The sequence below is a fragment of the Pygoscelis adeliae genome, unplaced genomic scaffold, assembly GCF_000699105.1.
Source record: "Pygoscelis adeliae isolate BGI_AS28 unplaced genomic scaffold, ASM69910v1 Scaffold370, whole genome shotgun sequence".
Classification (NCBI taxonomy): Eukaryota; Metazoa; Chordata; class Aves; order Sphenisciformes; family Spheniscidae; genus Pygoscelis; species Pygoscelis adeliae.
Genome location: NW_008823870.1, coordinates 382,102 through 406,063, shown reverse-complemented (window position 1 = coordinate 406,063; position 23,962 = coordinate 382,102). Strand labels below are relative to the sequence as shown.

The window sequence follows — 23,962 nt, the reverse complement described above, 5'->3', positions numbered from 1 at the left end:
GCCTGACTCTTCTCTCTCAGCCTGGGCTCGGAAAATAACAGAGGAAAGAGCAAAACAGGAGGGTTTTCATCAAAGGAAATTGGGCAAACATTTACCCTTCAATGCCCGGCGTGCCGCGCTGGGTTTGGAGATGGCGAGTGCAGCTTTACCGGGGAGGGGTGTGTGGGGGGGTGGTGTGTGTGTGTGACACGAGGTTTAAAAGAGTGATTCATGCTTAGATGGTCTCAAATTAGGCCATGCTAGGAAAAGGATTCTCTGTTATCAAAAGTTAGTTCAGGCTAAATTAATCTAAAAATGTGTAATTTCATCTCAACTAAAAATACTGTAATGTAATTAAGTTCAAAAGTAGGATGAGCTGAGGGTATAAGAAAAGATAAGCATCAGAATAAGACAATAATTGAGTTTGTATTGTAAACACATTCCTATAGGAATTTGGGATTTTTTAAGCTGCTTCATTATAAATTTTAAGTCAAGAACGCTTAACAGCTTTGGCATATTTTGGAGAAGTGGTTGACTACCTTTATATTTGTTTGTGTTCTTTGTTTGCAGGATTTTCTGTATTTGGGTTTAATTCTCTCTTATCATCTACTAGTTTATTAATAAGTTTGAAGGCGAATAAGGCTTAAAATTGGAAAGTGTGTGTTTCCATGTGAAACTGGTTGTTTTGTGGATTCCTGTAAGCTTTTAATCTAATTTTTCTAATAATTGGATCTTTAATATATAAAATCGGTAAAATAGATAACTATCGTTAAAATACTCGATGTATTAATTCTGAAGTGCATCACATTAAATATTGGAGCGAATAAGTCATCTTTTTTCTGTCCACAAGTAATTTGCTCAGTTCTTCAAGCCGGCGGTGTAGGAAAGGAGTCAGGGTCAGGTCGCATCGTGGCATCCTTCCATTGTGGTGGTTGTGAGCCCTGCGTGAAGGAGAGCTGTTGACGAGGATGAGCAGTATATTAAGTCATCGTTTGAATAAAATTGTGGAACACTGATTTGGACACTTTCAGCCCAAAAACTGGTTACCAGGGTGTTTGAGGACCACTACGGTCAGCAGTTTGAGATTCATTTTCCTGGTGCTGGCATCTGTATCTTTGCACAGAGAGTGTTGGACGAGGGGTGGAGAAAATCGACGCTAGCTTGCTCTTGGCTTGATCCAGAAACCAACCAGCATGGGGAAGGGAGATGCTTAGGAAGCTGCCTTGCGTCTCATTGTAGTGATAATGGCTAATTTAATGTCTCTTTTGTGATATCGCACAATCTGCTCGGTAGTGGTACGTTACGTTATGGCACTCTGGTTTTTTGCAAAGGTTTGCAGGAAAAATGCAAAAATGTTTCCTTTCCATTTGCTAAAAATACTTTACCCTTAATTCTGAAAAATTACTTTGCGGATCTTCATATTTCACAGACCATAACTAGATTACTACCTTTTACTGGAATACTTTGTGTTAATAAAGACCGATTGGGATTACATAATAGATTTCCTCTAAAGAAGGCATTATGTGGTTATTTTTTACTGTCTGGCATTCTAGTTAATTGCTTTGTCATCATTAATTGATGGGACTAAATTGATATAAATAAATAGATTATATTCCTGAGGTTAATTTGAAAGAGAGGAGGGGCTTAAAACAGGTTGCTGCAGGGTGTTTAAGCATGTGCCTCGAATGCAGCATGCGATTAGTGACCGTCGAAGAGAGCTTGTGCACTGAAGGTCACGCTCACGCTTAGTTGGTGTCACCGCTTGTAAATCACTTGGGAGATGGATGCAGCTGAGCTCTGCCCTCCTGGGGAGGAGAGGAAGCGCTTGCTTTTCCCAGACGAGGCCAGGGTAGCTTGCATTGCCCCATCTTCTTAAAACTAGCCTCAACTGTTTTGGCTCAGCTCAGTCCTAAGCTCCAGCCCTGCAAACAGGCAATGGTCCTGGCTGAGGACTGAAAACAGCCAACCCCATCAGCCCAGCTTATTAGACAGTTTGAGTGCCTCCAGTTTCCAGGTTAATCCAGATTTACTTATATAATCACTATTAATCAGTGATCAACTGAGTCCATGCGTAAATTGACATTTTTTTAATTAGATTGCAATATCGCATAAAATACTTTTGCCTGGAAAAAGAGCTGGTGGTGGTTGATGAGCAGCGCAGTGTCCCCTCTACCAGCCCTTCCTGTAGTGCTCCGCACATCTTCTGCCGTGCCTTGCTTTGCTTTCTGCAGTTACATCTTGACACCGCTCCCAGACTGGAGCTTAAGTGCTGCGCAAACCCCTGCTCTGGAAGAGTATTCCCTGGGGCTCTGTGGGAAGCTTCCTCCCACTCCCTCACACATCCCTTGCGAGCACGCCAAGAAGAAGAAAATAAACCCGCGATCCCTCCCAGGCGTCGGGAAGGAGCTGCATGCCAGGGCAGTCGGGATGCCGGGGCGGGCGCATGGGATCCGGGCTGCGAGGACCGAGGCATCGCGCCCTGCTGGCTTGGCGTAACGGAGGAGCCGCGTCGTTGCTGCAGGGGAGAGGACACCTCGGTGGCTTCTTCCTCCTCTCTCTTCAGTGCCGTCAGGCCAAACGTCTTCGTGCCTTTTTTTGACAGCTGACATGCTGTTTTGTGCGTGGCGCGTGCAGGATGCAGCGCTTCTCCACGGTGTCGCCGTTGCTGGAGGATGCTCAGTAGCCGGCGGTGCCCACGGTTTGCACTGCTTCTTCAGGTTCATTTTCAGGGGTTGCGCTTGCTCTGAAAGCTGGTAGATGCCAATTCGTAAGGCTTCAAAAACATGAGAGAGAGCAAACAAATGGTTCCATACATGCTTACATGCTTAATATGCTTAGTATGCCTTATATGCTTAATGCGCTTTGCGTCTTTCCTCAAGTCCGCACTGCCCTCGCCTGTACGTTGTCTGTAGTGGTCAGTCCTCACCCCGTGCTGGAGCAAAGTTTGGGAGTTGACTCCCTACTGTCAGAGCATCGCTGGCTCTTCCAGCCAGAGCCTCGCCAGCCCCCAGCTCCCGCTGATCCTTAGTTAGTCTTGGTGCTGCCAAACATCTGAGGTCTCTCCGGATGCCCGGAGGACATTGAGGTCTGCCTTTGCTTTTTTGCCAGCTGTTTTGCTGGCTGCAGTGTTGGAAGTTCATCGACTGTCGAACTGCAATTCCGTTTTGAAGTGGTTCTCAATTAAAATTTATAATTAACAAGTGATTATTCAATTTTCAAATATTTACGGATTTTTATAGCGTCTCAAGTCATGAGCCAAGCTCTGCACTGCTAGCGGAGGGAGAACCAGAAACCTTTTTCCTTCCGCTCAGCACTTCCTGAGCGTGGCGCAGAGCTCCTCTCCTCCCGTCCCCTCTGAGGTTTTCCTGATCCCTGGCAAACCCCACGCAGCTCCCGCCAGCCACTGTGCAGGGGGAGGCAGCACCTGTCAGAGTCCAAGGAAATGGGCGTCGATGGCGTCCTGGCAGCTCCCCTAAGAATACGGTATTTTGGACAAAACCGAGGTACGGCCCCGCTTTGGCACAGCTGGGGAAAACCTCGTAAGCCTTGAGCCAGTGGTTGCAATGAGCAGGGAAGTTGAACTGGAAGTAAGTTAACTAAATAAATAGAATTTTTCTTCCATTTTCTCCCTCCCCCATAAGAATACAGCAGCCTTTGCGGGTGCGGGTATCACCGCTGCGCTGGGAAGTGACCTTGCTTCAAAGCTGACATCTGCCTTCGGTAGAGCTCTAACCAAAATAACGCCTGCAGAATGAGGCCATCTGAAAAGAAGTTTTTTAAAAGTTAATTGGAGCCCCAGGTCCTTGCCATAACGACCCGTTTCCATGGAGAGAGCAATCAATAACATAAAATGGCTGCTGGCACACAGCGGGTTGGGAGCCCTTCAGGTGTATGTGAACATACAGATCGAAGGGAGGCTCTCCTCGGTACGCTAACAGGTATTGGGATGATTAATCTGAAAACAGTTTAAAGCATTCATGAGTTGTAAGAACTAATTCCCAATAAATCAAATGGCATCCCCGTGGAAGTAAGGAAGAGAAATAAATGAGGGCTAAAGAAATTGATAAAGATCCTTGAGCAATAGAGAGACAAATGCCGGTTCTTTTAAAATTATATTTAAATGAACAAAGTTGATTTAACTGTCTTTTTTCATGCCTTGTGCTAAGATTTAGGTCTATAGCATGTCATTATATCAAGAAATAATTTGCCAAAAGACTTTTTAGCATTTTGTGTGCATTCCACTTAATGACAATTTTAATATTCTAGCTTTGGTCCTACATCGTTATGAGGAGGTTTCAATTGCTCGGCATACTGAGGAGTTCATAAAGATTGTTTCTAATTTCTTTTTCAAATCTGGTATAGAGTTCAGAACCATCAACACATGAATGATCATGCTATTCAGTAAAATTGTTGGGAATACTATTGTTAGCTGCTTCAAATAAATATACAGCTTTGGGACAGTGCAGTTTCCAGAAGGATATTCCTGCTTAGCGAGCCTCTGGACAAGGTGCTAAAACCAAGTTCTGACTTACCTCGTTGCTGGAAAGAGAAGAGCTCGCCTTTCTGGTCCTATTAGGAAAAGCATGCACGCAAGTTATAGCTGGCTTCTGGTCTCGACAAAAAATACCAGGTGTGATCTTACCCATAAGTGTATTAAAGTGATGCTTCAGAAAAGTTTATATTCTCTTGGTGATCAGAGAGCGTAAGAAGCCGTCTGCTGGCTGAACTTCAGCTTATGGATTATTTCCCTTACAGATTCATTTGCAGTAAGTTCATCTCCAAACGTGGCTTTCTGCTTCTAGGACCTCGGTGGGGTTTTGTAGTGTGTTCCCTTACTCTCCTCTGCCCCCAAAATAGGAAAGGTTGGGTTTAGCTTTTCTTTTTTCCCTTAGTCAAGTAACTGTTTCTTGCTACGTTATCCCAAGAATAGAGGGACGGGGGTAGCTGCCCCCAGGTGGCACCTAACAGCGTCCGAATTTACCTGGGGAATGCTCGGGGGCCAAAGCTCAGGGAGGTTCTTCCCTGACATCAAGGGTTTGAATGAGGCTGCTCTGCTGAAGAGCTAATTTGGAAGGCATAGATCCGTGCTCCCAAATCAATATGGCATATGCTTATACCAGTAAAGTACATCAAGCTACCTGGTGCGCAAAAGTGATTTAAAATAACACGTAACCTATCAACTCTCTGGAAATTCCTCCGACCTCGGTAATGAAACATTTCTTCAGCAGATGTTTATTTTCTTTTAGTAGCTATGTTTATGGTCTCAAGATACAGATATTTGAATTGAGAAGCAGGTCTGATAAATGGAGGCATAGGAACAAGTCGGGGTGATCCGGGATGCTTTGTGGCTTCGCCAATGAGAGGACTGGCAGTGGAGCTGCCTGACTTTTACATTTCCCTCCTTTGGGAGGTTTTTAATAGTCAATATTTTGGGCTGCTCAAAATCATAATGGCACACAGAAATTATTTCCTGCAAAAAAACCCCACTCTGACTCAGAGTAGGGCTGTTGGCCCTAAGGTGTAAATCGGGGAAGGACGACATCCAGATGATGCTGTGGAGGGAGAGACAACAATGAGGACTCCAGAAACCGAAGCAGGGATGGGGGGAAGATGGTCATCTCTTGTGTCAAAAGCACTGACGATACAGACTTCTTTTTCTCTGATTTTTTTGATTGACTCTAAAAATAAGAGAGTTGTTAATGGTTGAATTAATTAGACTGAGTAACCACGATACGCAAAGATGCTGGATGAATCTTTTGTGGAGTTCACTCTTTGGCAACAAAACGCGATACCGTTGAGCGTAAATGACAGCAGAGTAAATGTTTGCTGAGAAGTCAAATGCTATTATTAGTTGTATTACTATTACTGGTGCTGTTATCACTGTTCCCTATTTTCTAGTTGTGTCAAGAACAAGTACGGAGAGCAAAAACATACAGGCTTTTCCAGCGCATTCATAAAAATAGGTCTTAGCACAGGAAAAGCGGTACCCATCGGAGTTGTTAAATGGAGATACCTGCCCCATAGCTTCCCCATCATTCTTTGTCTCTGCAGCCTGCTGAGGACTTCGGTGGGGGGCACGGGCAAGGGTCTGCTGCCCCACAGCCAAAGCCACCATGCTTGGCTGTGCCACCACCGCCTTTGCACCTGGTTGCATTGTGCTGCAGAGACTTCGCCGTTGGGAAGACGGTTTAGGACAGACTTTGGTCCTGCCTAAGTCAGCAGAGCCCCAAATGTTACTTGGTTTAATCTCTGTAGCAAGGTACCATGCAAACAGAAGTATCTGGAAGATGCATTTTTGTGGCACTGGCGTCCTGATCGCTCCTTAAATAGCCCCAAGGAACTGGTTTTGGGGTAAGATTTGTCAATGGATGTCCCAGCACACACCAAAAAAATGCCAAGCACTTTTATGGTGCTTTGTAGCTTCTATTTCAGTCTTCAAAATTTATCCTGATCTTATAAAAATGCTTTATTTGGCAGCCCACAAACAGTCCTGTGATACAGTACAAAAGCCAACTTCATCCTGGCACACACTTGTTCACTCTTTGTTGGAGCCGTAGGTAATTACTCCCATACTTAATGAATAGCATTGCTTTTATTGGTGCACATGGAGGCTACATGCTGGAAAGAGGAGGTAAGGATTATGTTTTATGGCCTACTGCTGCTATGAAAAGGAGCATCCAGACACCAATTAATGTCCCCTTGATGGGATTAGCCATTGCGTTAACTGCAACTCTGGATAAAATTGCTAAGTCTGTTATTTTAGACTTTAACTTCTTAAATTTTGTAGATATAAAATAAATTCACTTTCATCTTAAATGCAAATGACATTTAATTCTAGAGACAAAAAATCCAATGTATTTACATTTTCTTGTGTTTATATCTCTTCCTACGTGGATAAGAAGACTTCTTCTGAAGTCTTTATTTCATCTCTGCAGAGTTCAAAGATCAGGTAAATTTCAAACGTGTAATCTGGAACTCCTTCGGTTGCCACACTAATAATCTCGACTTCAAGTGAGGACAATGACGACTTTCAAGGCAATGGCCTCTCCCTGCAAGGTGACACATTGCTGGGTCCTCAGCAGACACAGTGAAATCTGAACATCTGTATTAAGTTCTTGTGAGGGGCTTTTCTTTTGTTTGTGGTCCTGCTGAGAAAGGCTGAACATACGCTGGGATTTCTTTTCTTCCAGGGCAAGTACACGTCACTGCCTGAGGGTAAAAGCCAAGCATTTATTTTGGAGGGGAAAAAAGGGTTTATAAAACCAATTCCTGTGTGATCTGCCCATGATACAGCTGTGATGGACAGGTTCCCCAAAGTCTGAAAACACTTGTCTGTGTAAATATTATTTTAAAATTCTCTGTCTGTATGGGAGAGAGCTACAGGTACCTGTTACAGCATCCTTCAGATCTGTTACTGGGGTGGTGCGGTGATGCATTGCCCTCTAACAGAGGCGTTACGGCCGTGCCTCGCCTTTGGGTGACCCCTTCCTTAATGCCGACAAGTGAATCTTGGTCACCTCCTAAACCAACTCTGCGTGTCTGGGTGTCTGCTTGGCCAAGGACGGGCTTGCTCTGAAATGCGAGGGAGAGACGTCCCGGTCTGTGGCTGCTCGATGTTCCTCTTTTGGTTTTCCATTTGGGCTTTAATCTTCTGATAAGCCGTTGGTACAGCGGAGGGGAAACGTCAAGGTAAATGAAGACCTAGAGAGCAGTGTTTCTCAGGGGGGAAATAACTTCTGTCATCAGGCTTATTTTTTTCTGTAAAAACAAGAAATAAGAGTTGAGGTATTTCTGAAATCTTGATGTCAGTCAGGAGCAAACCCGACTGAAAGTCCCCGTGCATCCCTCCTTGTCCTGCGAGTGAGAGCTGCAATGCAAGGGCTTTAAAGCTGCACAGAGTGAAGGGGGAAAAAAAAAAAAGCAGAAATTAGTAGATGGTTAATTGAAATCCATCACCTGGAATGTTTGATAGCCCCAGATGGAGCAGAGCTCTACAGGATAAAACTGTGCCTGCCCTGGACTGCTGCATGGCGAGGTGTTAGGTTGGATGGGAGGCACCTGGGAGCACTCGCTCCTGCCGCGTATCCCCATTCCCAAATCTAGCCAGCACTTCGGCGTGGGTTTTCACTCCTGATGCTGCATACTCCATCCCCCTTCGGACAAATGGGCAGAGGGGGGGTGGTGTCGTAGGTGGTGGGTCTCTGCTGCCTGATGAGATCCGGAAGAGACTGATGCTGTCGGGTATGGCCGGGAACCAGCCGAACGTGATTTCCAGCGAAGCAAAGCGAGTCAGTGACATAAACTGAATAGATGATGCTTTTAAGCAAATTGTTCAAGTATCAGATGAGGGAATTACGGGCCTGCGTGAATCTTTTCAGATATTGTTATGTACGCTCTGTGTTATTTTAAAATGCCCCGTGTTGACCACACACAATTTTCCTTGGTGTGTTCAAAGAGGTACGTGATTTCCCATAAGTATTGTCTTCTCAGTCCTCTCTCTTTAGTTTAATTGACTTTTGAGAAGAATATTTTGAGGCATGATATTTTTCCAATATTTGCAGAATATTTCTTATGACGATAACGCGTTCCGGAGCCACCTTCCCCTTCCATCCTGCCCCACATTTGTATTGCAGCCATCTTCTTGGTGGAGCTGTAACCACGTGCATTGTGGTCGGTGGAGCCCACCGGTGGGCTTTGACCTGTCTCTCTGCTTCATGAGCTTCCCTATTTCTCCGCTAAGGCATGTGATGAGGGAGGGCTGCCTCGACTGTTTTGTAGAATGGGATTCTTCGTTATAATCAGCTTGACAGGATTTCGCTTCCTTTTCAGTAATATGAGACAACGCGCAGTAAGAGGAGGACGTGTGTTTTGTGAGTTGGAGGCTAAAAAGTAGAAGTATCTTGTAGTGTGTAATGGCACCAGCTCCTGACACAGTAGTGTCATGCTGCGTGATGTGTCATGACTTGCATGTTGGTTTACCCCAAATCTTGGAAGATTCTGTAGACATGCTCAGCAGGAGAACGATCGCACTCTTCTTTAGGAACTAACGCAAAGCTGTTGAGGAAGCAAGCGTGGTTAACCATGACTCCTGCTTTAGCGCTTGCTTGGATTAGCTGGGACACAGGTATGAGCAATGTCAGCGTGTTGGACCACGACATCATCAGTCGGTCCTGCTGTATTCTGGGATGCAAACGCAGTGCAATCTGCGAGTTCTTGCGTGGCTTTGGTTTCCAGCAAGACAGCTCCTCGGAGAAGGGTGTCCTCGTGCTTGTTGCTGGCTTGTTTTACACATGTGGGAGGAGTTAGTGTTCCTGGGATGAAGGCAAATTCAAGGACTTCATCCTCTTTCTGTTCACTGGGAAACAAGGGCAATGATTCAGTGCAATGATTTATTACAAGGCTCTGTCTCTCTTTCCAGGGCTTCTTCCAAGACTCCAGCTTTTCCCAGCCAGTTTCTGCATCAGTAGGTTGCTCCTTTGGGAGAGTGGAAGTTAATTTCTCATTATTATTGTGCATAGATTCAGAAGATGGAAGATAGTCCCCTTTTGCTGTCCCGTGACTCCATGATAACTTCATAGCCAGAGAAAATAAAGCTAACAGCTACGCAGGATAAAAAATAGCATAATCGAGACTGTTAGCAGGAGCCATTTCTCAGTGCAGTGTGTGGCAGGGGCGAGAGGGAGGGATGGAGCGGGGCTTGATCACCTACGCGCTGGGGGCAGCTGCTGCTTATGCACCAGCACGGTACAGAAAGCGTCTGGTGTGTGACACCCTCCTGCTTTATCGCTTTATTGCTTCAACTGTTGTTGCCCTCCAGCTCCGGGGGATGGCGTATGCAGGCAGCGTGGAGTGAGAGGCAGCTGCCCGACCATCGTGTTAGGATCAGCCGGGAGAGGATTTCGCCAGCTTTGCCGAGGCAGCCTTTCCCTGCACTTCTGCGACCTGCGGCTCACTGGAACAGGGCTCATCTCACTGCCATGGTGCAGTTTACAAGCGCTTTCTGGGCTGGTGGCAAGCTCTGAGGCTGCTGATGCCTGCTGGCTTTGGCACGGCCCCCGTGAACAGCTTCACACCTAGTTCTGTGTTTTTATTGTAAAGAACTGAGCTGCTTTAAATATCTACCTTGGCAGGGAATTGAAATAAGTGTAAGATGATAAAATAAAAAAATCAATTTTAGAGCTATGGACCTTCGCGAGGAAGGGTTCTGGCTGATCTTATTCCATTGTCCTGGGAGAAGAGTTGCTTTTGGCTTTGCAATATTTACAATTCCCTTTCGGCAACCCGAGCTCCCTAGGCAGTAAAACAGAGTTTTCATTAAATGATACATCTGACATTTACCAAATCTTGATGTGACAATTTAGAGGGAACTAGTTGCATTGAACAGCCTTACTAATATTGCAGTAACGTGATTAGGGGAACATCTCGGTCGTTTAGGCAAAAGGAACTTTAATTTATGAGCACAATGGAGAGGCAGATACGAGGCATCAGTTGACCAAAATATCCTAGTCTTAACTTGTTTTCTGTTTACTTCCTCCTTGCATCTGGTTCGTGTTCATGACAAGATGAGTTGGTTTAGATTCTTATTATTCAAGTAAGGGACTTCATATAAAAGAAACAAAACCCCCTCAGAATGGGACTTGGAGCTAGAGGTAGTTATGCGCGGCTGAATTTGGTGCTGAATCCAAAATGACATTTGTGGAAGATCTTCCCTGGAAATCCCCTGTGTTTCCTGCCGGTACAAGCACTCCGTTACCACCTCTCCCTGTGTTACTGAGAGGAACTCCAGTTTATCTGGTGGCCTGGACCAGTCCTCAGCTGGAAGTGAGCATCCCCAGGAGCCCCGGGTAGCCCCAGGCAACCCAGCAGGTTCCAAGACCCATCAGCCACAGGGTATGATTGTTAGCTTTGAAAATAAGTCCGAAAATGGAATTTAGTATCTCTTTCCCAGTTGTAGCAGGAATAATTTGGGCAAAAGTAGCTCTTAGACTGTTGTGGCAATTTATGTGGGAGCCGTGGTGGTAAGTAACAGGGGGAGAGGGAGGGAAGCATCTCAAGTTTCATCAATACTTAAGAGGAAAGGCTTTCTGCTCTGCAACTGCTCTTCCTGTCCTTTCCCCTCCTTCCCCCAGGCCGCAAGGAAGAAACCTAAATAGAGATCGGGCAGCTTTTAAATGCCACAGGCTCATAAAAGAGAGGAAATTCAGAGTTGTAACTTTGCTGCATGCTATTTGAGTCTGTAAGCAAGTAGACCATCCTGCAAGCTCCACACAGTGGGACCAGAAATAATTGCACTGTCTCTGCAAAAAGCCCAGCGGCCCTTGTTTTGGGGCTCAGGCGTTCACTCCTGCACAGCTTTTGGGGAGACGGACAAGCGAAGTGCCCGGCTGCTGGTGCCAAGGGCAGGTCCCTGCCGTCGCACCTGGGCTCATGGGGATTTTGTGGGGGTTTTTGTGAACTGGAGGACAGGGTGCACATCTCTGCTCATGGAGCAGCAGCAGCAGCAGTGGCCATTGCACAGGTTTGCTTGTTGGTGTTCCCAGCCTAAATTGAATACAGTAATTTACTGTACACAAGCAAGCAGGCAAAGTGCTCGTCTCCTCCGCTGATGGAAGTGAGGGGGAGCATCACATTTTAGGATTGCTCCGTTCACCTGTTCCCAGTCCCTTTCCTTTTGTTTCCTGCCTTTTTTTGTATGAGCAACAAACCCTTTCTTGTCTCATTGCAAACAAATTTATTCTGAGTGAAGGGGGAAATGCTATTGACCTTTCTGCATTATCCTGGGGAGTCAGCTGGAGTGAGTAAGCAGAGTAGCCTGGTGTTTGATGTAGAGCAAGTACAGGTGAGGCGACCTGCTGTGAGATCGTGCTGCCATTTCACGGCCATGAGTCTGGTTTTTGTCATATATGATGCAAAACTTGCAAAACTGGGCTGTGGCCGTCCCCACTGGGGAGGAATGAGGGAGGGGGGACACGCAGCAGCCAGGTCCTGCAGGGGTCCACTGACCCCTCCAGCAGCCCCACCACCTCACACTGCAAGCACAAACAGGCTTCTTGTTGGGTTTAGATCACTCTGGCTTGCTTGCTTTCAGCTGTGCCGTAATATTAAAATACTGTTTTATTATTTTCCATTTAGTCCTGCATTAATGAAAAGAGCACTATGTAGCTGCAAAGTAGTAGCTAATCAAATCAAGTAAATTGCCATTAACGTTCCAGTACTTGTTATTATAGCCGTGGTTCGAGGTGGAGTTTAGTACAGAGGAAGACGATTGCTTTCCGTGTGTGATGACGTGCAGGCAAGCCAACCTTGCCTTGGCTGCAGGCTTCCTAAAAACACGCCCACAGGAGCCGGTAGGGAATTGCAGTCCCAGGGTAGCCCATGCTCAGGCATGCAGTTTCATTCCCCTCCTCTGCAAAGGCACGAATGAAATCCCTGAATTCAGGTTGAGCAGCAAAACCTTCAGGGGAGATCTGGGTTGGAGTCACACCCGTCGTGCGTCCTGGGAATCACTGTCAGACCTCATCTGCTGAGTCCTCCCGCAACCATCAGTTGGTGCTCTTGGCTGTGTTTGTGTGCCAGAGAGATAAGCACGGGAGATCTTCCCTCTCTGTTCTTCCTTACAGCAAGAGAAATATAATAGCGATGTATATCAGGTTAAAATTGCCTCTCATTTTATGAAGACATCTTTAAAAACCAGTCGCTTTCTATGAGTCTTAAAGCAACTCAATACACTCTTATCAAAATTGACAACTGCTCCAGAGATCCTTAAGAGATTTTGTTTCATTGTGCTTTATTTTGTATAAATCTTGTTAACGGTTTTCCAGTGACCTCTCATGTTCTTTTTTCATCGCAGAAATAGACCAACAAAAACCTGATTCCAGCCTTGCAGAACAGCAGCGAGGTTGCAGAGCTCAGCTCTGTGGTCCCTTCACGTGCGCACTCTCGTGACACTGAACGCGAGAAAAGCAGTACTTTACTCGCATCAAAAAACTTTCAGGTCCTTCGAGTGTATGTTTTCTGAAAAGCTGCATGTGCGAGTGCCGAGGTGCTAGGCGGGAGATAAGTTCCCACGCCGTCTTTTCATTACTCACCCTAAACATGCAGGTAACTTCTTGTAAGCCATGGGGCACGTCTCCGCGACAGCAACGAGGGGAAATCTTTGATGTTTTGAGAAGGGTTTGAGCTGATGTGTGCAGGGACTGGAGGTTTGTAGAATAAACACCGAAACAAGATATGTAATATCTCCACTGAATTAATCCCACACTATGTACGACACTGTCAAATAGACGCCGTGGTTGTGCTGACACCCAAGCATTTATTTTCAGTGTGATGTGTAGGACTAGAGAGGAGGAGCAGCCTCACCGAGCCCTTGGGTCTGGGCTGCTGGGACACAGGTGGCAGAGGAGGAGGAGGGGGCATAGTCCTGGGGGAACGGAGCTTGGGTTTCTGTTCACAGGGAATAAATATTTGTGTGTATGTGGAATAAATATTTGTGGGGATGGGGGGGGGGGGGGAAATCTATAATTTATGTTTTAGTAAAAAAATGTGCTAGTAATCACTTAGATCAAAGATCATTTCCGTCTTGCAAATGTATGGAAGTAGAAAGTCTGTTTTCATACTGAAAGAGACTTTGTGTAGTTTCCATCCACATTCATTAAATTTGTGATGTGCACGTGCGTTCTGCAGGGCAAACGCTGAGCGTAAATCAGGCAGGGCATCCTTTTGCATGTACCTGAAGATGTGTACGTACGTGCAGAGATGAGGGAAAAGGATGGGGTTTTGGTAGCAGATCCCATGATTGCTGATGGTGTTTGTTTTGATGGAGGAAGGGCGTTGTATTGGTCAATCTAGGTAATTTCAGCTGGCCGATGGTGGTAGAAAACCATCATGAGCTTGTTTTCCTCAGTAGCAAGGTGCCTTTATGCACTTAATGGAGCACTGGGATCAGTTACTCTATAATTAACAGCTTTTACATCAATGTTACTGCCCTATTATTATGTGGTAAATATGGGTGAAGGTGGTTGTCTTCAAATGGAGTATTTTGTTAGAGAAAAATGAGAAGAGGGTACCTGCAGAAGCTTGTTCTTCTGCTTATTTCATGGCGTCGTGCTGTTTGAAACATCGAAGCGGGAGGGAAGAAGGATGCTTTTCCAGCTGGGCCAGGCACTGACTTTTGCACCTTTGGCATGGCTCTGAAATCACAAGCCAATATTGCATGAACATAAACCACGTAATTTGGCTTACTTATTTAAAGAGCTGCCTTGCGTTGGCTGGCCTTGAAAATATTCGGTGGGTTTTTTAGCAATTCCAGGTACCGCTTTGCTCCGTCTGACAACACCTGGCTCCTAACGTCCAAAAAGTCGAGGGGTGCGAGGAGTGATGTGAAGCCTGGGCTGGATGGGACTAGGGGGTTCCTCTCTCTTGAAAGGCTTCTTTCTGTTAATTTGGTTTGTTTACACAAGCTCAGGTGCTTAACTTTATCAAAAGGCTCCAGCCAAAGCTTTCCTGCGAAAGTTGTTTATTGCTGCTGCTAATGTCGTCGTTTTTCTTTCTGTTCTTGGTGTCCTAAAGCCAAATTACTGTGACTAATGCACCACTGTAAATGTCTGCAGCATCTACAGCACTGCTGCCTGCGTGGGATGCATGCTGTCTCTGCAGTGATGTGTTGTTGGGTTTTCTATTTATTTATTTATTATTTTTTAGTATTACAACAGAAATGTCCATTGTGTATTGGCTTAGCAGAATGCAAAACATTTCTGTGCAATATTGTCGTACACCAAAAAGATGTTGACTCCTGTCTGTTGGGCAAGCATCACTGTGTCTTTATTGATATTTTAAAGCATCAATGTGGTTTCTAAGCGGAAAAATATTTTCATGTGTCTTTGAAGTCAAGGAGGTGCTCAAAAGAGAGAAAGTTATTGCATGTCTAACACTGATCGAAGCAGGAACAGCAAAACCAATGTATAAGCTAATCCTTTTTTTCTTCCTTTCTTTTTTGCTTGTTTATTGTCTTTTTAAGCCAACATCCATATTCTGGTGCTGCGTTAGAGGTTGTTGTTATCTAATCCTGCTGATGCGTTCAAAAGAGAGAGATTGTCTATAATAAAATAATAACAATCCTCTTTTTTCCTTAACCTTTCTTTCCTTCTAATTTTCAGCGTGTAGCTGAGCCCAATCATAACATATCCTACAAAAACGTTGGCTATTTTATGATAAGATTTCCTTCTTTTTTTTTTTTTTTCCCTCCATAAAAACCTCTCACTGGCACACTTACTTCATTAGGTACAAGATTCTCAAGTAAAATTTTGCAGGTTGCAAAACATCAGTTAATCCAGTTAACAGCAACAAAAGGTGAAGATTTATATTATGCCAAATACAGAATATTGCTTTTCTGTAGAGATTTTTGCTGGTCTGTAGTACATTGCTTCATAAACTCTCTTAGGGTGGGGTGTTTTTTTCTTTCTTTATGTAATCCAAAACTATTTCTTGTTTTCAGGCCACAGAATGGTTCTATGATCCTGTACAATAGGAAGAAGGTGAAATACAGGAAAGATGGATATTGCTGGAAAAAAAGGAAAGATGGGAAAACCACCAGAGAGGATCACATGAAACTGAAAGTCCAAGGAGTGGAGGTAGGAGAATGGAGGGGGGTGGGTTTGGGTGCTAGGTGGGCTGGGAAGCAATGGCTCCCCAAAATACATTCAATGTGAAGTTGTCCACACGTTCAGAAAAATATTTATATTTGCTGAATTCCAGCTTCCCCCTGGCCCCCCAAAAAATATATGCGTGTTCTTTTTTACTACTTTGAGCGAAATTTGAATATAGCTTTACCGTCTGATTGTGTTACTGCTGTCTGGTTGTTGTGACGTTGTACAGTCGTGGTGTTGAAGAAAGACGCTGAAGTGTCTTCACACCAACTGTCTTTTGGTAGAATACGTGCTTTTTGTAACAGGTACTTCACAAGAGCAACGAAACATCTCAGGGTGGGTTGCTAAGCATTTTTTTTACCATGTAAGCTTTATATGTATATGATTTGATTCTCACAAAATACCAGCTAGTTTTTGGTAGCAATTGCCATAATTTTCCATATGCTTATTAAGTGTTACAGTATACAGAGGTAGAATTTCTGTTGAATTTAGACCAGAATCGGACTCTGCTTCAAGGCGTGTTTTGAAGGAGGCCATTGCTCTACTGATGGTATTTAGCCATTCAAAGAAATTCAGATGGATGATTTCACCTGACACAGTATTTCTGGAGTAAGCCTGTTTGTTCTAAAATATGTCGTCGTTTGACACAACTATTCTTTCTTCAGTTCCGTCTGTGTGAGGAAAGAGCTACTTCATAGCACTGATCACTTCTGATGTTAAAGGCATGCACAGATGTGGATAAGAAGTACATTTATTTCACTTGTTCTTTTATATTTTATTGAATGGGAATTACATTTTCTGATAGTAGAAGTCTAACTGCAGAGCTCTGCCTAGCTTAGTTCCTAACACAGTAGGGCTGTATTCCCTGCATTTTATACTGAACTTCAGGCCAAAATGGTAAAAGGATGTTAAAATGTATAATTGTAGCATTTAGCTGTGTCATTAAGAAATACTCCAATTTCGGCAAATGAATAGCGAAGCCGTAAGGGTATGTATTTGTATAAGCTGTATTGATTTCTGCAGTTAATAGACTGCATGCATCCCTATGGATAGGAAGCTGCACCCAGTTACACGGGCATAACACAGCACAATTTGCAGCATTTGGAATAATTGGTGGTGTTCAGTAACAGGCAAAGCTTAACCTGTTATCTCGAAGCGCATCCAATACCTTTCAGGCTGGACTTCGGGCTAAGCCAGGCTTTCCGACCTCACCCCCAGCACTGGCAGATGTTTCTCATGGAATTAACCTTTCTCGCATCGGGTGATGAGCACCCTGTGCTCCCCAGCGTGGCTCCCAGAGTTGTGCTGGGGGTTTTTGGACACCTGCGTGGTGTTACCGAATTCGGCATGGGGGATTCGAAGCAGCCGAGTGCCTGGAATACATCTCATGCTCCAGCTTCCTTTTGGGTGATTTGTCATTCTTACGTTCTGTCTGCTTTAATGAGGTTTTTGGGTTTAAAATAGTATTAAATGGAATGCATTATATTACACCAGAGAGGCATAACTCTGTTCCATAATTTTTGCATCCAATAACAATGTTTTATTATGACAAGCCAAAAGAAAAGTCAGCATAATAGAAATTGTGCATTGTTTTTGTTTCGGATTTAGAGAGTGAGATTTAATTAACTTCTGTGAACCTTAACAATGCAGAATACCAAAACCTGCGCTGCACAACTTCCCTGTAGGAGAGTGGTGGTGACCATCGGCTACCACACATGCACATGATTAAATAAATACTTTCTGACATTTTTTCAAAGATGAAGCGATCAACCCCTAGAGTGCCTGAGTGCGTGGATGCACGTGGTGATCACACTTAACTCAAATAGCGCTGCACTGAACCCAATAATTCCTGTTTTATTGAAGTGTGTCTTCTGGAAAGTAACAAATCTGAAATTGGATGTATCAGGAGCTGGAGAACGCACAGCTCTCAGGGTGTCTTCCCATGGCTGATCACGTTTGCCACTTAAGAAAATGAGTGTCAAAGTACTTGTTTTGTGATTTGGATGTGCCAGGGTTCGGCCATTCATTCCTCTGTCTTTCTCCAGCTTAAGAGCCCTTTAGTACCTGTATTTTATCTCTCAGAAGGTACTCGCGCCCTCTCATCAAGTCATCCCTCAATCTTCTCGCTGCACGGCCCGACAGACCCAGCTCTGAGCCTCCTGGCTTTGGCAGATGCGGGATGCGGCCAGTTTTACAGTTGCTAGGTCTTGCAGCAGATAAAGCAATAACTGAGCACAAACCTGGTTCCTGAGCCAACACTGTGAACAATTAATGGCAATTTTTACTGGGGCTCAGAACTGGAGGAACACAACTTCCACATAAATCGATGTGTTAAGTAGCACTAAGGGTGTAGCAAAATCCAGGGTGATCATCTAAGTGTTGAAAAGAAGTTAATATTTTTTCCCCCGGGTATTAGAGCATACAGAGGAACCAATGATTCCAGTCGTAGTAATTTATGTATGGAAAGACAGACAAAAAGAATCCAACAGGAACAGGCAAACAGAGATTTGGGTCTGAAATTTCACTCCTGCATAAATCTAGGTCTAAAAGAGTTGGGTCCACTGTAGAAACTTCTCTTGTACTGAGTGTGCCTGAAAGCGTGTCAGTGTTTTCTGAAGGCTGTAGAAAACCCCTCCGCACACTGCTGCACCGTCCCTTCGCTGACCTGCCCTGATGCCCCCTTGCTGTCCCATCTCGCTGACCGGGCAGCATCTAAGTGATTGCTGCCAGTCTCCGTTCTGAACAATGCAGAAAAAGTTCATTTTCTTGACCTCCAAGTGTTCCTTGCGCAGAATTATGTATTTTTAACTTTCTTAATTACTCGATCAGTACACCATGCTACTTCACAGATAGCGTTATGGGTTTATGTTTCTGATACCATCCTAATGGGAAGCGATGTTCTTTACTTGGACACATAGGCAACAGATTTAAAATAATAAAAAAGGCTTTTTTCGAAGTTGGAGTGATACTGTAGTTAACCACGTTACAGTTTAACAGGGCATGAAATAACTGTCTGCCTTGTGGCACTGCCAGATCATCTCAGCGACTCTTGCAGCCAGAAGATAAATAGGTATCATCATCGCACTGATGGAAAAATACTTGCAAAGCCGACAGCCAAGAGCATCAATAGCATCCAAACAGAGCTTTGGAAACTGCAAGTAATAGGCAAGAAGGAGAAACACATTGGCCCATGAAACTGCTGACCAGCCAATTCTGAGAAGGCATTTGTATTAGTAGACTTAATAATTAATTACTTCCTGAGTGTCATGAGCGTGACAGCTTCTGCATCTTACCACGTTTTGGGTAAGCAAAAAAAATGCATTTTGAACCAAAAAGTTTACACCAGATACTTGGGGATGTTCATGTCTATCAGTACCATATAGAAGGATTTGGTGAGCATGGACAATGCAGCTAAAGCAAATTTAGGACATAAATAAGGAATAAACCAATTTAAATAAGAACACACTAATTCAAATAAATAAGGAATAAGAGGAATAAACTAATTAACCAAGCAGATGTTAAATGATAACTGCGTGAAATCCTCACGCTATTGTCTTGGTTAGCATCACTGTGCATGAAGGTTTTGGATATTACTTGGTTAATCTGATGCACAATCCTGTTAGAAATTGCTGGATAAATCAGAAAGGAGAAGTTAATTTGGCCTTTCCCTTAATATGCCTCTTTGTGCAATTCTTTTTGGAATCCATTAAAAATCTCCAGTCCGTGATCCTTTTTAAAATTCTAATTTATTAGGATCCCTAGTGATATGTTCTTAATCAATTCACATAATTAAAAATTTTAACTAATAAATAATAGTAAGGGGAGTGTTGAAATAGCTTTAACATCATTCTGGAGTGGTGCTGCTCCGACTTTACAGATGGTTGGCTCAGCTGGTGCGTTTGCCTTTTCTTGGCCATGAACCTTTCCAGGTGCCTATAAATGGCGCATTCACGTGAATTCATAGTAAACTGCTGCTAAAATTAAAATGAGGTCATATTTTTATAGTAAATCTCCCTCTTGTCCTCTGCATTTTGGAAGGTCGGCGCCGATTCTGTTGCTCTTTGTCCTCTATTGAGGATAGTTTGGTCTCTCCAAAACCCAGTGCCTGAAGAGAAGTTAGAGAAAAGGGTTCCCTAAAACTCAGGGCAAAGCCGTGCCCTGCAGAGTCCCACTCTGAGCAGGAGCAATACTGCCTGTGATGTGACTTTGCCAAATTACTGGCAGGAGCCCGATGCTCTACAAAAACCCAACGGCTTTAGCAGCAGCGGCAACATCCACCAGTGGGGATGCTCCTGTTCCTGTGCTGGGGTGGCAGAGGGAGCAGCGCTGCCAGCTGAGCGGCAACCGCCACTGCCAGAACCCCCGGCTCGTCAGGGAGGGTCATTCGTCAGCGTTGATTTAGTCTGACACCGCTAATTTCAGATCAGAGAGATCAGAGAACGAGATGAATGCGCCAGAGCTCATATATTTGAAATATCTTGTTCTCTCATATATAGATGTATGTTATCTCAGTACAATATGATCATCTTTATGAATTCTTTAAAAAAAAAAAAGGTAAAACTTGATTTAAGTCTTATTAAGAGAGAAACTCCCTTGTGGAGATGGAGATGCAGAGTATCAATTTTGTATGCAGGACTTGTATTTAATTATTATCATAACAGTCCCTTAACACTATTACAGATTAGTCCACGAGGACAGGAATGGAAATTTTAGATTATTCAATTACTGCATAAACCCTGGGACATCACCATCAAAACTTTGCAAAAGGTTTCTTTAGCATTTGGGGCTGAAAATGCAAGGTACCTAAACTCAGTGTTGCACAGGCTGTACAACCTGGGTGATAATAGCGTCATTTACTCTTACAGCTTGTGAGCTGGGAATACGTGCTAAGAACAAGATGACTTTTCCTTTTAGTAAATGACCAAATGGGCTTTTCTGTATTAGGTAAAATAACCCATCATGGAATATTAAACTGCAAAATGTTTTTACATCTCTCAATTCCCTGCTATTGTCGGTCAAATTTACTTGTAAGTTATTACTGGAGGGTGAAAGCAACTTCTGAGATCGCACGCTCAAGCAGCACTAATCTGGAGAACTATTCCTAGGACAGTCTGATCCAATTCACTTTAATTTACATGGGCTTTGCTCGCCCTCAGAGGTGAGCTGTGTAGTTTGCAAACTAATTAGGATTGCATTGTTCAGTTGGACTGCTTAATGCATTCCAGAGAAATACTGCGGAATGGCTTTGGAGGAGAAAGAAGAGTTCAGTGTGAAAGGCTTTCTGAAAATATGACACACACATGTGCATACATTAACGCAAACAAGCAAGCGCAGCCCTGAAAGCAAAGGAGAAAAACTGTTCAAGGAGGAGTGACAGTTTTTATACAAATCTATTCTTTATCATCGCTACTAAGGGTGTTTTTCTTACATCTCTCCTAATATTTGACTTTTGCCATTTCTAACCAGCCTCTCCCTTAATCTCCTGTAACTCGTTAGAGGGCAGAAAGTCCGACAACATCTCCCCATCTTTGCCGTGGCGTGCACATCTGTACAAGGGACACAATGGGCAGATGCTCATACAGAAATGTGGAAGGTGTTGACTCCTCATGAGCTGTGGTTAGATTTTATTCTGTTCCCTATTCTGGGTAGTGTTTACGGCATCCAGAACATAGGGTTGTGATGGCATCTTAATGATTCATGCGTCTGTGGCAGTCCTGGGGAAATCAGAGAGTTGGTTTACCGTTTCTGAAGGGGAATATGGATTATCATTAAATCTGGAATGGGTCTCCTGAGAGCCTCTTCTGAAGGGAACATACATATCAATAATTCGTTTTCTATATCAGGATCCTAATGTATGTGCTTGCAGTAACATAAATTCACAGCAAATGGTTGTGGGTTTTGGCATCTTTTCCTAACACCCTATACGTGTTGAGATTTTATTCTTCAACAGACCTGTAACGTACCTAATTCTTTAATTGTCATAGCTTATTTTGTGGTGTATAGCTTCAGCAATAAAAGCTTTCTTGATATCTGGGTGTCTCAGAATGAAGATCCAGCTGAGATCAGGGCCACTGGCTTGTGTGTGATGTCGGAGGAGATGCTCTGCCCAGGTCTGGCACAGTCAGGATCGCATCCGCTTGGAGCCGTGTCTCGGCAAGAAAATGGATGCACTGGTTGGTGTTTTAGCAGGAGGGTGCATGCAGGAATTGTTTATTCAGAGACATGCTATTAAATATTTGGCTTTATTTCCTGCGTGGACTAGCTCATACCAAGCCACCGGTGCATTGCTGTGCAACACTCTACAAAAATGCCTTTTTGGGAGAGAACTTTTAGAGTTGAAATACTCCAAACTTGCCGCTCACAAAGCAGGTTAGCAGCATTACTACTTCTGGGCAGCACAGTGTGAGGGGAAAATAGGTAACGGGGTAGCATGAAATGTCAGCAGATGGAGGCAGCTGTCCTCAGGATGCTTCTGGTCTGACAGAATTAACCTGTGTGTGTGGCTTATGGAGATCAGGGGACCACTGGCTCGGCATGGTCCCCCGGGCGATGCCAGCATGGTAAGGTGAAAGAAAGAGGGTCCACGTTATTTCTCCTTGCCGTGGCACATGCAAAACTGTCCTAATCGCAGCTCTTGCAAAGCAACTTGAGCCCGTGCTTGATTTTAAGTATTGTGTGCTGATATTTCTATTTGGTCAAAAGTCTGAAGGACTTTCTCGATTTAGCAGGAGGTAAATGGGTGGAAGTGCAGCTGCAGGTTGCTTTTACTCCCATGCTTTTTCCTGTTCTTAAATGAAGTACCTGTGTAAGGGCTGTGCTGGGTTAGGGATTCCCCAACAAGGAGGCATCCATCCCCTATCTTGATCCTTCATGCGTGCCATGCAATGAGCTCCGGAGAAGGGGTTTGCTGTAACAGGTGAGTGAATATTTGTGGGAAAATTATTAAATCTTGAGATGCTATAATACAGCTTTTGTACTGCATTTTCTTCACTTTCTCAGCCTGGCGTCGGTCCAGAATAACTAAATACCAGCTACCAGAGGAAAGTGTTTCACTTATGGATCATCACTTCGTCTATAAAGTTGGGTTACTGGGAGGCTTCCAGATGGAGACACTTGGTAAATGGGAGGAGCCTTAGACTGAAAGAAATGAAAATAAATTCACAAAGAAATAAAAAGTCTGTTTATTAGTCCTCCTTTTGCAAATAGTCTTTCCAGTGACATATTGGGAATGGACTGAATTACAGCAAAAGCAGGAACGGAGGAGAGCTGCGGGGCAGAAAGAACAGTCGTTACATTTACTTTAACTGATGTAATGCCAAGCAACTGTTTTTACACTCAATTAGTTCACACGTCATTTTGGACACAAACCAGAATGGAAAACGTTTTCGGTTTTGGTTTTGTATGATTAAGGGCGAAAAGGTGGAATAAAAGAATTAAATTGCTTTCTCAGGCTTTTTCCCCTTGTATTTGATTCCTTCCACCATTAGTTTTGTGTGATTTCAGTGGGGTAAGGGATCCTTATCCTTCCTAATCTGCTTTTAACAAAAGACAGCTTTTAAAACTTAACAGAGTGAACTTTCTTTTTTAAAAACAATTTGCTTCATGGCAACTGAGGGTTTTGCATAAACCTTATGAAGCAAAGCTAAGAGCAAGAGCTTTTGGGACTGTGGATCAACTTTAGCATGTTTGTGTTGAATTTCGGTGAAAGATAACTGGTGTGGTGGGTTCAGTGTTTGCAAACGTTGAAGCAGCAAAGGGTACTTGGCTTACTTGCCTTAATTATCCTTGTGGTTTGAATGTTGTTACAGTAACGTTAAGCCTTGTGCGGAATTACTGCTTGTATACCAGCTAGTATATTTTGAACACAGTGGAAAAAAAAATCTGTGGGCTTTTTAATATAGTTTAGCAAACAAAAATCTTTGTTGCAGTAAATTTAAAAAAAAAAAAGGTCATCTTTTGACTTCACAAGTCATCTTAAAATACATTGGAGAAGCACAGCAAAGGCATTTAGAACAGTTGTGTGGCTTGTGAAGGTTCTGAAATAAGATGCCAATGGGCTACACCCAGTTATAGTGCATGGTATCACTTCATCCAGTAACTGAAGGTTGGTGAAAATAGCAGAAAGGCTGAGAAATGGGGGCTAAAAGATATATAATGTGGATGCAGTGTAGTACCGGGTGAGGAGCCTTCAAAGCCAGCCAGAAACGATGTGGGGGGGATTCTTCTGAGCGTATGTGGGGGTCAGGACCCCTTTTTGGGTGATGGGCCGATGGCCCTTAGGCAGGTTCTGCCCAAGTCAAGGGCAACTGTCCCTTCAACACAAGGCAACAGGTTTGCAG

General features: G+C 43.9%; 1 protein-coding gene across 1 annotated transcript in view; it reads left to right on the top strand.

Moving 5' to 3' along the window:
- CAMTA1 (calmodulin binding transcription activator 1) overlaps window positions 1–23,962 on the top strand; it is a 336,801-nt gene that overhangs the window by 106,386 nt on the left and 206,453 nt on the right. Inside the window, exon 5 of the mRNA XM_009333436.1 lies at window positions 15,473–15,608. Coding sequence (XP_009331711.1) covers window positions 15,473–15,608 — 136 coding nt within the window. The remainder of the gene's footprint in view (window positions 1–15,472; window positions 15,609–23,962) is intronic.